This window comes from Colias philodice, chromosome 10, assembly GCF_061535455.1.
Source record: "Colias philodice isolate Cphi_HAF_F1 chromosome 10, ilColPhil1 Martin Lab GWU primary, whole genome shotgun sequence".
NCBI classification, from domain to species: domain Eukaryota; kingdom Metazoa; phylum Arthropoda; class Insecta; order Lepidoptera; family Pieridae; genus Colias; species Colias philodice.
In genome coordinates, this window is record NC_143095.1 from 10012501 (window position 1) to 10027314 (window position 14814).

Here is a 14814-nt window from a genome sequence, read left to right on the forward strand (position 1 = left end):
ATTTTCTGAGAACATTTACTATGGTAATGTTTATTTTTTTTACACCATATGAAAGTAGAGATTTCAATGAATAAAAGGCTCCCCAAGTTTTTGAAAAAAGCTGATATTTTGACGGGTGACTTTTCGATTGAAAATTAGGTTGTTTTTTTGGTATTAATTCAAAATAAGGCGAAAAAATAAATATTTTCAGTCAAATAAATTACAGTGTATTTGGGACATAATAAAGCAAGTTTACACCAAATTTCGTAGAAAAAAAATAAATTTTGAAGTAGATAAAAATAAAAAACCAAAAACTTGGTTTTTTGAATTTTTCACCTAAATTTTGAGGTTATGTGAAAAAATTGTCAATACAGAAGTTGTAGATCTTTTTATTATCTACAACATTGCCATTGAACTTTTTTCCGTAGGACTTGTAGTTTTGTCGGAAATCAAGAGAAACCATTTTTTTCTCTTAAAAGCTCCCCCCTCCCTTTTCCCGAACTCGGATTGACCGTAATTTATTTTTCCTTTAATTTTCATCATATTCCCCTCCTTTTCTAATGGGTTTCATCCGACTGCGATTTTTTTTTGTTTCAAAAATTATCTACTCTAGTCTATAATAGATTCTATTACCTACTTACATAATTAAATTAGTTATTATCGAGCAATAAAATTGTTTTGGTTAAGGTTTATCGGTTAGTGGACAAATATTTAGTAAGACAACAAAAGTCAACAACGACTGTTTTGGTTTTAGGATGATAAGGCCGTACTTATTATTGTTTCATTCCGGCAGTAAATTGATGTTTGCTGTTTAATTGATGACTAAGAATGATGTTATGATTACATACATTGTATTTGTTTTATGAGAAAGCACAGTGTAGACTTAGAATTCTTATTATCTTCTTAAGTACACCGGAGTTGATTGGATTACGTCACGGTAGACTATTCTAGGTGAGAACTGAAATGATACTTTAAAATTACAGCAATAAAGTATCTCCATCGTTCTTGATGATGTCAGTCATCAATATAAATGTTGATTTACTACAAGATCATTCTTTGTTCCATTCGTCCGCTCCGACTGTAACTTCGACTGAGTCATATACTGAAGTTCGAGCACGAAAACTATCGCCAAAGTATTCGTGTCGTCATTCAATTTGTATGGGAATATAAAAAGCGCCCCTACCGTGTGTAAACGTAACTAATTTGTTATATGTAATAACTAGCTTACCTCCTGCAGCTTCGCCCGCATGCTCTACAACTTAACAAATTATTTATTAAAACCTTCCTCGAGAATCACGCTATCCATTAGTGAAAACAGAATGAAAATCGACGCATTAGTTTTTGAGTTTTTAACGAACAGATAGACAGACGCAACGGATGACTTTGTTTTCGGATCATTATATAGTGATGACGTCATTTACTCGATGATTATAATCTACTACACATGTGTTTAATGTTTTTTTTAATGCTTGTTACAGACAGGGGGAACAGAATAGACTTCCACCATGGGGGCGATGTTCCGAAGCGAGGAGATGGCGCTCTGCCAGCTCTTCATACAGCCCGAGGCGGCGTACACGTCGGTGTCAGAGCTGGGGGAGGCTGGCACTGTGCAGTTTAGAGATGTAAGTGTTCCTGCATAGCAATTAAAAAATATGATTATTTTTTGATAAAGGGTTATGTCACGAAGAACTTTAAATTCCATTGTAAGGAATTGATGGTTCTAGGCAACCTATTTATTAAGCTCTGTCATTTTTCCACACTCCAATTACTACTGCTTGAAAACATGGTAACCAGCCTGGTTGCATAGAATAAAGTTATTACAAAATGTAGCCAATGTCACTCAGGAAAAAAATCAGATTTGTTCCAATGAAAAAAAAAATAAGAATTCCAATGAAAATATGTTTTCTTCCTTGGGTAGTTCAGAGATACATATTTAGGTGTAAGAAACACATAAATATCTTACTTTTTCTTTATCGTACCTACAAGGAACTTTTCCGCTTAGCGACCACATCGTCCCGTAAATTCTAATCAATGTTAGTTCATACTTAGTTATAGACTACAGATTCTACGAATAATTGAAGGTTGACAAGAAATAATTTATTAGCCATTTAACTTATTGCGTATGATAATATTGCCAGCCTACATTATTCTTACCATACCTATGTTGCAATATCAGTTTATTGATTTGGTTACTTAGGTATGTGAAAATGAAATTTTGTTGTATAGTCTTACCATAAATTAAAATAAAATGTGAGACACAATATACTTATTAATAGCATTAAAAATAATATATTCACAAACCAAACATTGTAGACCCATATTTCGTTCAATAAACTCAATACATAAATAATTCATGTGTCTGCGATATGGTAATTTGCATTATCAATGTTGAACACGCGTATGTTTAAAATAAATCCTCATATAACAAACACGAGGTATTTGCAGTAATTCTATATAATCCCATGCAATATCATGATAAATAAATTGCACGACAATCTCAATGCACTCAATGCAAGGCAACGATATCGACCTAAATACCTCAATTAGCAATCATAAGCGTTTACTTCACAATTTTCTAAGTAAATAACGATAAAAATGTAAGTGTTGTCCCCATTTATGTTGGTATTGTTCTACGCGGTCCAAGTTTGGAGTGACTTCGCCTTAAATCGGAATGGAATGCTTGTGACTAAAGGTTTTATAGGCGCCAATTTTTGTGGAGTAGTTTTAGTATATAGAATTTGAGGGGAAATCGTTTTGTGCTTTATGTTTCAAATTTTCAAAATACCTGCACGTCTGCATTGAGACTGAGACGTATATATGTTGAAATAAACTGCCGAAGGATTCAAGGGTAAAAAGTACGTTATTTCCACCAAAAGCTACCTAGCTATCACCTAATTGGTATATCTAAAATGAAATCAACAACCTACCTTGTCGACTTTTCAATGAATAGGTCATTACTTATACTTAAATTAATATATGATTCGTTCGTTCGTTCGTTCGTTTCAGCCGTGGGACGTCCACTGCTGGACAAAGGCCTCCCTCAGGGTTTTCCACCACGATATAATATAGGATTATTTTAGCTCAATTCCAACAAGCATTATGAAATAATCAGATCACAGGTCCTGTTGATTATTCCATGATTGACGTGCAAACAATTGCACATCTAAACATCCTGCTAAACTTTCGCTATTAATACACGTAATACAAGTAACCAGACAGTTCACAGTATTACCACTATTACGAAACAGTAGTAAACTAAGATCTAAATTAGCTCATAAATATTGAAGACTGGTTCCTTCGCCTTAAGGCGTTGCATAACGTGTTTGCAGAGAAAGGTTAGCGAGATGGTAATTTGGTGTTTACATCTCGAGGTCAACTTCACTGTGTATGGCATTCGCGTTCTTAAGGTCAAATAGTTTTTATAAACTAACAGCTACTTATTAGATAGTATTCAGAAACGTATTCTTAAATTAAAATTGAAGAGTGTTAGGTATGAAGTTAGCATAAGCTCTAAAAGATAGGTACGCCGTACGACATTGAAAAGAATAGAAATTCCAAGGATTAATTATTTAAAAGGAAAATTAATGTCAGAAAATTTTCACCAATCGACATTGAAATAAATGTAACTATAATGAATATTTTTTGGGAGCTTTTCATCAATAATTTATACACTACTTTTAGCAACTACTTTCAGTTTCATTGTGTATATTTCCGTAAAAACTTAAAGTAGTAGTCAGGAGCAGGACGAATGATTATTATCACATGAAAAATTCCTCAGTTGTTTTTACCATATATGTACGGTTGCCTAAACCTTGTAACCCTTTCGATATAAATCAGACGTCAGCTCGTAATTAAGGTACTTTTTATGGGCAGCCTTGTGTGCCGAGTCCTTTACGACAATTTTACCTGAGTCTCGACCGCCCTGATTCAAACTGGATATCGGACAGGAAAAATGTATAAATAAATGCAATTTTGTTTCAATTACGCATGGAGTTTGGAAAAACTATTTCTAGATTGCATATTTATATGATAGGTACTAGCTGCGCTCCGCGATTTCACCCGCGTGGCTCTGCTCCTGTTGGTCTTAGCGTCATGATATATAGCCTATAGCCTTCCTCGAAGAATGGGCTATCTAACACCGAAAGAATTTTTCAAATCGGACCAGTAGTTCCTGAGATTAGCGCGTTCAAACAAACAAACAAACAAACTCTTCAGTTTTATAATATTAGTATAGATTTTACTATTTATTTTGATCATAGTGAAGGTCGGAAATTTTATTTTAGTTATTCTAATTTTAATATTAAATATTTGAGCTAGTAATTAAGTGTTATAACAATATATACGTCACAATAGGTAATCGCTTTGTTTTTGCAAATATCACGTTTTCCTCCATATTGTAAAAAATATGATAATGCTTTCCACTTTTTATTGTTCTTATCATTTTACTGTCTTTGCGTTTAGTCAGTTTTATTCTTGGTTTTATTACGAACGGAAGTAGAAGGATTTTAATTGGTGAACGTCATTTATTATAACAAATCATTACCAATATTGTATATAATATTAGGTACTTAATAGCTTTAGCCCTAGGGCCCAGAAAAATCTCGGTAAATGCCATTCCAGAAGAGAGATTGTAAAGTTATCATCAAAATAAAAGTCAGCAAATTCCGCACTAGACTTTGTATGTTAGCAATCAATATTATGACATCAATTCATGCATTCCGATTAATAATTAGTAGGATATTATTTAACACAAAGTTTCTTATTACATCTACTTATTTTACAGCGGTTATGATTGCTCAATACATAAAGAGGTCATCTACGTATTAATTTGTCTCATTTCTGTTACAAACTTAATAAACTTTATCGTTCAAAGCTTCCAGATAACAAAATCAAAAACTAACGAATAATTTATAGGGACTTTTACAAACTGGATAAACTAATGAAGTTAAAACTATTTTATTGGCTGATACCCAGTGTTGATAGTTATCTTAATTCGCGTGCCTGCATTGTACTAGTTTGATTACCTTCTATATTCGTAACAATAGCATTTGAATGATTACTTATGCCTCTTCCAATAACAAAAGGTTAAGAAGATACCAGCTACTAGGTCTATTCTCAATTCCATCCCGTAAAAATAAAAGGGGGGATTCTAAAGAAACGTAATTTATGATAGGTTGATTAATTTTATCGAGTTCCTTGTCAAACCCATTACCTAATGTGAAGGATTGCTCCACATTACATGCGTTTGCTCATATTCTGTTAAAACTTAAAAGTAGATAAATCAGACAGAACTAAAAAACTTTTTCGACATTTCGGCATATTTCTTAATTTGTTTTTTTTTTCAGCTAAACCCAGACGTAAACGCGTTCCAACGTAAGTTCGTGAATGAGGTCCGCCGCTGCGATGAGATGGAGCGCAAACTGCGCTACATCGAGGCTGAAGTGCACAAGGACAAGGTGCACGTGCCCTCCGTCAAGGACATACCCAGAGCGCCCAACCCTAGGGAGATTATTGATCTTGAGGTAAGGAAGAGACAGAAAAAAGAGCGTGTGCCGAAGAAGTTAGAAGTGAAACTTCTTTGGAAAGATTGAGACTATGACGCGACCTTGAAATTTTAGTCACAACACGCCTAAAGAAGTTTCACTTCAAAAATTGCATAGTATGGATCGGATATAGGATCGAAGACAAAAATAGGGTATTGAGAACCGTAGTTTTTAGAAACATCGGATGGAAACTATAGGAATCATTTTATTGGATGAAATATCCTTGGCTTACAATTACGAATCATAAGAAGCGATGCTTCTAATTCATAACATTACATCGAGGGAGTTATAATGAGGTTTTAATTGTAATATAGGCACTTTGGTTGATTCGCGACCAAGTTAAGCTACAAACTGTCTTTTATAATTTTTCAATCATTTATTTAGTCTTCTTTAATTACCTGTTTTTAATTCGATAGCTTTTACAATGTGGTTAAAAGAGGCCCTCAGTCCTATTTCTGTGGAAATGACATAATTTTAGATCGTAAAACGCTATGTTTATTTTAACATTGCGGCTTTACAGCATAGATGTTATTAATACCAACGTTACCGCAAACATGCACCTCTAATGATCTGACAAGAATTACAAGACATTTATTGCGTGCGACCGGAGATGATACATCGCATGTTAGTTAGTGTTGGTCGGTTTTATTTTATAACAGCAAAAGTGAATTGATGAGGTTTTAATATATGCTGTCAGCAAAGAAAATACATCGTCAGTTTTGCGTAATTTTACTGTGCATGCACCTTATTTGTTAGGTACATAATTGATAATATAGTCCCTATAAGCTATAGCGTAATGTATTATAATATCGTTTGATGTTACAATTTTACATAGAATTAAATTCTTTTGGCAGTTTCCAAGACTGGTTGGTATTACTGTAGTACCTATTTAATAATGACTAAATTTTTAATATAGTTTCCTCGTGAATCGTACTTTATCGGCCTCTTTTTGTAGAGCAAGGACAAGAATAATCATTACAAGTATTCATGAACTAGTTCTGAATACTCTACTAGCATTTCTGAGATGTTTTATAGCTTTTGAGGTTATATGTTTGATAAACGGGTAAGTAAATATTGTTTTTTCTTCAGGCGCATTTGGAAAAGACAGAGAATGAAATCCTGGAGCTGTCACACAATGCTATTAACTTGAAACAGAACTACTTAGAGCTGACGGAACTTAAACATGTCTTGGAAAAGACGGAAGCTTTCTTCATGGCTCAGGAGGAAATCGGCATGGACTCATTGACAAAGTGAGTAAATATTGTATTCATGTCCTTTTATAAAATTAAAAAAAAAATATTTTTATTGTTTTATAATCTGTGTTAGTTAAAGATTATTGTCTTATCCATTCATTATAGTTTCTAGTACAGTACTTATTTCTTCTTTGACCGATTTATAATTCGATCTGATTTCGACCTTCATAACATGATGTATCTTTTACTTTCAGTCATTTGCCTCCACTTCTATAACCTTGTATACTTTTGTAAACTATTTCTTAGCCGATTACGATCCTGTTCAAACTCAAACTCAAATATTTATTTATTCAATTAGACTTCTTTTAGAAGCACTTTTGACACGTCATTAGGTACATATTTTTGACATTTACCACCGATTCGGAAAGCAGTATCTACGGAGAAGAATCGGCAAGAAACTTCATAGTTGCACAATATTGTATAATATTGTACAATGTTCAATTATATTGTATCTACAGGTCACTAATATCAGATGAAACTGGGCAGCAAGCGGCTACCCGGGGTCGTCTCGGGTTCGTAGCCGGGGTAGTACAAAGGGAACGTGTGCCACACGTCTTTCTTTCTTTGATTACGATCTTCAATTATACTCCTACAGGTCACTAATATCAGATGAAACTGGTCAGCAAGCAGCTACCCGGGGTCGTCTCGGGTTCGTAGCCGGGGTAGTACAAAGGGAACGAGTGCCGGCGTTCGAGCGGATGCTGTGGCGCATCTCCCGCGGGAACGTGTTCCTGCGCCGCGCAGAGCTCGACCAGCCGCTGGAGGATCCCGCTTCTGTGAGTGTGTGACGTCATCGGAATTGAAGAAATATTCACACAATTTAGGATGACAGATATTTGCACTGAATACTGAATTAATTATGCTACAAATTTTACTGTTCCCTTGAAAAAGATTCATAAACCGTTTATTTATATAATATGCTATATATTTTCATTCAGATTAGACTTATTAACAATTTCTAAAAGACCAACAAAACGTTCGTAGAGTTCCCGACCGACCGTCCGATGCGAACGCTTTTTTATTTGAGTCACCTGTTCTTTTATTAGTGTTGACATAAAAAAAAAACTTACCAAACTCACGTTCCCAGGGCAACGAGATCTACAAGACAGTGTTCGTAGCGTTCTTCCAAGGCGAGCAGCTCAAGTCTCGCATCAAGAAGGTGTGCACCGGCTTCCACGCGTCGCTCTACCCGTGCCCGCCCTCCAACACTGAGCGACAGGATATGGTCAAGGGGGTTAGGACTAGGTTGGAGGATCTTAATATGGTATGTAACTTATCCATTAAAAACACTTTTTTTTGTGGCGAAATCTTGCATAGATACCCACGGCCTCCGGGGAAAGGGCCGTGGGTTATGTCGGATTCCTACAGATCAAAACCCCACTGTGTTCCGTCAAGCCGCATCCATCCTTTCCATCCATTAAAAACACTTGATTTCTCATGTAAATGTGTTTTGTACATAGAAACTAAATCATTATTTTGAGGTCTATTAATAAAGTAAATGGAATCTTAAATCTTACACCTTTTCAGGGTTCATGTAATCTTAAAAAAATAGAAGAGACTTTACAGAAAATTATTTTAATTGGTCTGGTTGTTAATTGGTCTGCCCTAAAACATTATTATTTTCCTTAAAATCCATTACTAGTCCAGGATCCTTCGCCCATTTTTGCAAGTGATTACTATCAAGTATCAAGCTAATTTTCCGTGAGTAGCTTTATTTTGATGAGACGCCCAATAATTTCCTGTACGAAACTCCTGGATCCTGAACTATACATATCTACTTAAAATATTCTGTCAATATTACTGAACTCTTTAGAAAGAAAGGCACCATTTATTCCAACAAAAATGTCAAAAACGATATTTCTTCGAAATGATTTCATCTATTGAATTTGTCTAGGTGTTGAACCAAACCCGCGACCACAGACAACGTGTACTCGTATCAGTGGCCAAGGAACTACAATGCTGGTCCATCATGGTCCGCAAGATGAAGGCCATTTACCACACTCTGAATCTGTTCAACATGGATGTGACCAAGAAGTGCCTGATTGGCGAATGTTGGGTGCCAACTGCGGATCTGCCCAACGTGCAGAAGGCTTTGGCTGACGGATCGGTAAGTTAGAGTAGTTAGAGTAGAGTAAGTTAGAGTAGTTAGAGTAGTTAGGTAAGTAAGAGTCAGAAAAATTTACACTTGAATTTTGTTTAACATAATTGCTAGTAAAATGCGAGTGGAAATGATAGTGATGTTATACTTGCTGAAATTTTCTTTTTATTAAAGATTAGTAAAAATCTTGGATAATTTTATTATTTATTTACTCATGTTTAATTTTCTTGAACAAATGAAACTTAGATTAAGAAAATCAGCAAAAACTTTGGATAATATATTATTTATTTACTCATGCTTTATTTCCTTGAACAAATGAGGATTTTCGGATCAAATACAATTTTTTTTAAGTGAAACTTCTTTATCGGGGTTGGACAAAAATTTAGTGTAACATTTTTGCGTGACGCCATACTCGTGACATTTTTAAGGTCATAAAGAAGTTTTACTTCTTACGTGTGTACTCTAGTACACGCATACATTTTTTTTATCTTAGGTTACCTATTTCATTAAGAATACTGAGTAGCATTCATAACATGATCAAAAACGATTATCTTTCTACAGAACGCGTGTGGCAGTTCAATCCCATCATTCCTGAACTGTATCGAAACAGACGAAGTGCCGCCGACCTTCAACCGCACCAACCGCTTCACCCGGGGCTTCCAGAATCTTATCGACTCGTATGGAGTAGCTTCCTATAGGGAGTGTAACCCGGGTAAGTAGATTATATTAAAAATAGTAATTATTTGATGATATATAGCCTATAGCCTTCCTCGATAAATGGGCTATCTAACAAGAATTATTCAAATCGGACCAGTAGTTCCTGAGATTAGCACGTTCAAACAAACAAACTCTTCAGCTTTATATATTAGTATAGATAAAAATAGCCTTAATTGAATTTAGTTATAATATTTTTTACATACGAGTTAGATCCGTTACAAAAAGAACTACTTTAAGGTAACCTTATTGGGTCTCAGAATTTTTTAATTCCAAAAATGATATTATGTATTAATTAATTGCAGTATACTAGAGCAGAAAATGAGATAGTTTGAAAATCGCAAACATTTTTAGAAACAGATTTTTTCACTAAAAACGTTATCTTTATTTATTTTATTTTTTTATCTCTTCAACAAAATTTAACTTTTTCAACAAAAGTAACGCCATTTAAATTTTTTAATAAAAATCGATCAATTTTCTCTTGAAGTACGCAAGAAACTAATCTCCCTTTTTCTTATTTTCAGCATTGTACACAATAATTACGTTCCCATTCCTCTTTGCGGTGATGTTCGGAGACTTAGGTCACGGTATGATCATGGCAATGTTCGGAGCTTGGATGGTCGTCAAGGAAGTTTCTCTTGGAGCTAAGAAGTCTAACAACGAAATCTGGAACATTTTCTTTGCCGGTCGCTACATTATCCTGCTTATGGGTCTCTTCTCTATGTACACTGGACTCGTATATAACGATATATTCTCGAAATCTATGAATATCTTTGGAACTTCTTGGTTCGTTCCTTACGATAATGAGACGCTCGAACATAATGCTGCTATGACTTTGGATCCTAGAGATTCGTATAGTAACGTACCCTACTTCATTGGTATTGATCCTATTTGGCAGGTAAATATTCTATTAGAATTTTTAGAATATTAAAGATTAAGATTTAAAGATGTTAACCCAGAATACATAATGTTAATATATTATATAAATCTCGTGTCACAATGTTTGTCCTTAATGGACTCCTAAACCACTTAACCGATTATAATAAATTTCGCACACCATGTGCAGTTCAATCCAACTTGAGAGATAGGATAGTTTAAACATGTACCGGTGAAGCCGGGGCGGACCGCTAGTAATATTATATAACCTGAGGTAGAAGCGGATACGCGTAAAAACACGTTCCGTTTGAAGTCAGCTAATTCACCTCGGTTATCTCTTTTCGGCTAATGGTTTAAATGTATATTCCATCTTTGTCTAACCTATATACCGCTTCTATGTCAGTTTAATGTATTCTAAGTAAACATCTTTAAATCTGAATTTTTCAGACAAATATATAAGATAGATTGTAATTTAAATACTCTTTCCAGACTGCTGACAACAAAATCATTTTCCTTAACTCTTACAAAATGAAGCTTTCCATCATTTTCGGCGTTGTTCACATGATCTTTGGTGTGTGCATGAGTGTCGTCAACTACAAGTAAGTTACCGCTTTTAACGACTTTTTACTGATATCGTTTTCTTTGAAATTATGAAAAACTAAAATATTAATTGAATATTTTTCTCATAAATTAACTCTGTTCCGTATGTGATAATAGATAGGAATTATGAATTAACGTACTCTTGCACTAAATAGAATTAAATAATTATCCGGCTCGAAGGACTAAATATATGTTCTTGCAATAAAGATCAGTTTCGAATGAGGCTTGAAATAAAAATAAATTCTCTTACGACTATCGTTTATTTGTAACCAACTTAATAACAAAGCGGTACTAAATAGATGCAAAAAATAACCTAAAAATTTGGACTAACAACAAATATTACTTGCAGTTTCTTCAAGCGCCGCTACTCAATCATCCTGGAGTTCTTGCCCCAAGTTATTTTCTTATGTCTTCTTTTCTTATACATGGTGTTCATGATGTTCTTCAAATGGGTTGCCTACAGCACTTTCTCCGAAGGTAATATTCATTTTTCTTTTGAATCGAAATATCTATTGAAGTGAAACTTTTTTAGCGCGTTGAGAGTAAAATTTCAAAGTCGCGTCATGGCAATAACGTCACTTCATGGAGCGAGGCGACGATTTTGGTATCTTTGAATCTTGCCAAAGAAGTTTCACTTCTGACACCGGTGCTCGAAACACAAGCTCTTTTTTTGTTAATTTGCAGTCTATCTATAATTGTTTTTCTGCACATAATTTACTCTACCTTTCCATAACCTTAAAGTTAGGTCAGTATACCGATTACAATTAAATTAAAAATTCAGTTTGTAAAGTGAACCTGTACCAAAAAATATCTCAAAACTTTCTCCATTTCTATTTCTACTAATCTTATTTATTTATTTATTCATACTTTATTGCTCTGAAATAACTTAACTATGAACTTAATCTAATCCTACTACTATTATAAGGGCGAAAGTTTGTAAGTATGGATGTTTGTTACTCTTTCACGCAAATACTACTGAACAGATTACAATGAAATTTAGCACACATATAGAGGGTAACTTGGATTAACACATAGGATAGGTTTTATCCCGGAAATCCCACGGGAACCGGAGCAATGCGGGTTTTTCTTTGAAAACGCGGGCGAAGCCGCGGGCGGAAAGCTAGTTATAAATAAAAATAAACAGCGGTCTTATCGCTAAATAGCGATTTCCAGACATCTTACTGTATTAATCTATAAAAACTTCCTCTATATCCCAGACCAAGCCTACACGCAAGGCTGCGCGCCATCCGTGCTGATCCTGTTCATCAACATGATGCTGTTCTCCAGCAACGAGCCAGAACCAGGGTGTAAGGAGTTCATGTTCGAAGGTCAGGGTCAGCTGCAGAGGGTCTTCGTGCTTGTGGCTCTCGCGTGTATACCCGTCATGTTGCTGGGGAAACCGTTGTATCTGTTGGCTACTAAGAAGAAGCATGATAAGGTAGGTTTTAAGACAAAATTTATATATATTTAGGAAGACGTCGCTCGAACTGAACTTGTAAGGAAATATTTTGGTTTTTTTTATGATTTTTTAGCATAAGGATGGTCACAATGGAGTTTTGATTTCAGCGCATTCTTAACCTACTTTGGGCTTCAGAATCAATTTATAAAATGTTAGTTTCCCTAAATTTACATAGATAACAGAGACATCTTTGAAAGTACTTAAAAAAATATTAATTTCCTATTTTTTTTTTAGTTTTAAATCTACATATAAATATTTGTTTTGTCTTTCCAGCCCGAACAAGCAAACGGCAACGTGCAAGGCATCGAGCTCCAAGAACAAACGGACATCAGCGAAGCCCCCAAACCCGCAAAGGCGGAGTCCCACGACCACGAGGACGAGGCCTTCAGCGAAGTTATGATACACCAAGCGATCCATACTATTGAATATGTGCTCAGTACTATTTCCCATACTGCGTCTTATTTGCGACTGTGGGCGCTTTCGCTTGCTCATGCTGGTAAGTACGACAATTTTATAGAGAACGTCCTAATTTTAACACTAACTATAACGACCCGATCACTATTTTGACACTAATTATAACGGCTCGTATATCGATTAAAGCTGTTGACAACGTTAAATAACTGAGAGAAGCGTCAAATACAAAAGATGTCATTTGTCTTGAAACTGATAACTTTAACGATGCTAAAAAATACGCTGGTTCAAGCCATTTCGCTGTCACTTAAAGTCACCATTACCGTTATTGTTAAATTTGACGGTAACTTTAAGTAATACTAAAATATGGTGCAACCAAGCCTAAATGTTAGGTGACTTAGCTAATCCATAAAGATTATTAATATTGGTTTTCCTTCTATATTTAAACTAATGGTACCTGGTAATATTTAACTCTTCATGTTTATTTCAATTCCAAGCTAGATGTAACCCAAAAAAATTGGTTGTCTGTAAAGTCGGTTTACTGACGATGGTTGAACGTGACAACGTCCGATTGTGCTTCTTTGTCGCTCGTTCCGCGCTCTCGCTTGCACTTCAAGCCTTACATGGAACGCCTCAGAGCGAGGTAACGCCGCATGAGTCATGTTTTTTCGTGCGTGCAGCCGGCTCTATCGAATTATAAGACGTTGTCACGTCAAAAATTTAGTATCATAACATTTTGTAACCATTATCATTAACATTACAGAGTTATCCGAAGTGCTATGGAACATGGTGTTAGCCATGGGCCTCAAAACAGAAGGCTACGTGGGAGCCATCAAGCTGTACGTAGCGTTCTGCTTCTGGGCGCTGTTCACACTCGCCATTCTGGTCATGATGGAGGGATTGTCTGCTTTCCTTCACACCCTGCGTTTGCATTGGTAAGTTTGGATATTTGAGTAAAATGTGAAATTTTATTGGCCCATTTATACTGAAAGTTAGGTACTTTTTTATACACCTTTACTACCTGTTTCCTGCCAAAGTAACCACAACACAGACTTGATAGTCGCTGGTCGTTCTTATCTGTATAGGAGACATATACAGAGAAACTTTAAACTTTTCTAAAATAAGGAATGTCTGGCCGTCGTGGGCTCTTGATTTATTACTCTACTGCACGAATTTTTACCATTTCTAACTTTAAAAATGAAACAATTGAACTGATATCATCATTTGTTAAAGAACTAACTAATATCGCCATGTATCTATTGTTAAAATACCTATTACTAGAGTTGTTATTGAGTTCCGTATGGTCGAAGGTTGCGTACTATATGGTAATAATGTTTACTTGTTTTAATCGCCCAAAGCTTAATATTTTTAAAGAGCTATAGGCCTAAATATTGTATTATTAAAAATGACACATCAAACAACTATTTTACACATATTTTTTTTATTTGCAGGGTGGAGTTCATGAGCAAATTCTACGCCGGTCTGGGATATATCTTCCAGCCCTTCTGCTTCAAAACCATTCTCGAACAAGAGGACGGTGAAGATTAAACTTGTTTTAGAATCAATATGTATGACGATCAAGGTCACAATTATTAGAATGCAATAAAAGTATTTAGTCTTGTTTTTATGTGTTTTATTTCGAACATTCATAAATGGCATACATATACAAAAAGCACAACAAAAAGGCACGTATAACAAAAAGAGCGTGTATGCCGAGCACACGTGTTAGAAGTGAAACTTCTTTGACAAGATTCAAAGATATAAGTTTTTAAAGGATAGAAAAAATTCGATCACGAGGCAGGATTCGAACCCGCGTCTTCCGTCAATCATAAAAACTTATATTGAATGCCATAAAAGCAAAATATCAAATTCAAAGATATA

General features: G+C 35.0%; 2 protein-coding genes and 1 long non-coding RNA gene across 3 annotated transcripts in view; all 3 read left to right on the forward strand.

Annotated features, from left to right (window-relative positions):
- The window catches only part of LOC149485418 (thiamine pyrophosphokinase 1), a 27673-nt gene extending 26130 nt beyond the window's left edge, over positions 1-1543 (forward strand). Inside the window, exon 8 of the mRNA XM_089700212.1 lies at positions 1458-1543. The gene's annotated coding sequence lies outside the window, so the exon portion shown is untranslated. The remainder of the gene's footprint in view (positions 1-1457) is intronic.
- Positions 1-14814, forward strand: part of LOC149485412 (uncharacterized) — a 206818-nt gene that overhangs the window by 176179 nt on the left and 15825 nt on the right. The gene's annotated exons all lie outside the window — the stretch shown is intronic.
- Positions 1461-14556, forward strand: Vha100-2 (V-type ATPase subunit a family protein Vha100-2). Its single transcript, XM_089700184.1, has 14 exons — positions 1461-1601; positions 5325-5501; positions 6612-6772; positions 7371-7551; positions 7863-8039; positions 8670-8882; positions 9435-9585; positions 10112-10485; positions 10953-11062; positions 11413-11540; positions 12281-12501; positions 12796-13018; positions 13697-13868; positions 14385-14556. The coding sequence occupies exons 1-14, from the start codon at positions 1485-1487 to the stop codon at positions 14479-14481; spliced, it is 2502 nt and encodes an 833-aa protein (XP_089556310.1). The 5' UTR covers positions 1461-1484; the 3' UTR covers positions 14482-14556.

What these genes read in the sequence shown, in the direction of transcription:
- Vha100-2 (XM_089700184.1), top strand. Translation starts at nt 1,485, where the DNA reads ATGGGGGCGATGTTCCGAAGCGAGGAGATGGCGCTCTGCCAGCTCTTC. An exon ending in GGGAGATTATTGATCTTGAG is followed by an intron (nt 5,502 to 6,611) that starts GTAAGGAAGAGA and finishes TTTTTTCTTCAG; the next exon opens with GCGCATTTGGAAAAGACAGA. An exon ending in GGTTGGAGGATCTTAATATG is followed by an intron (nt 8,040 to 8,669) that starts GTATGTAACTTA and finishes GAATTTGTCTAG; the next exon opens with GTGTTGAACCAAACCCGCGA.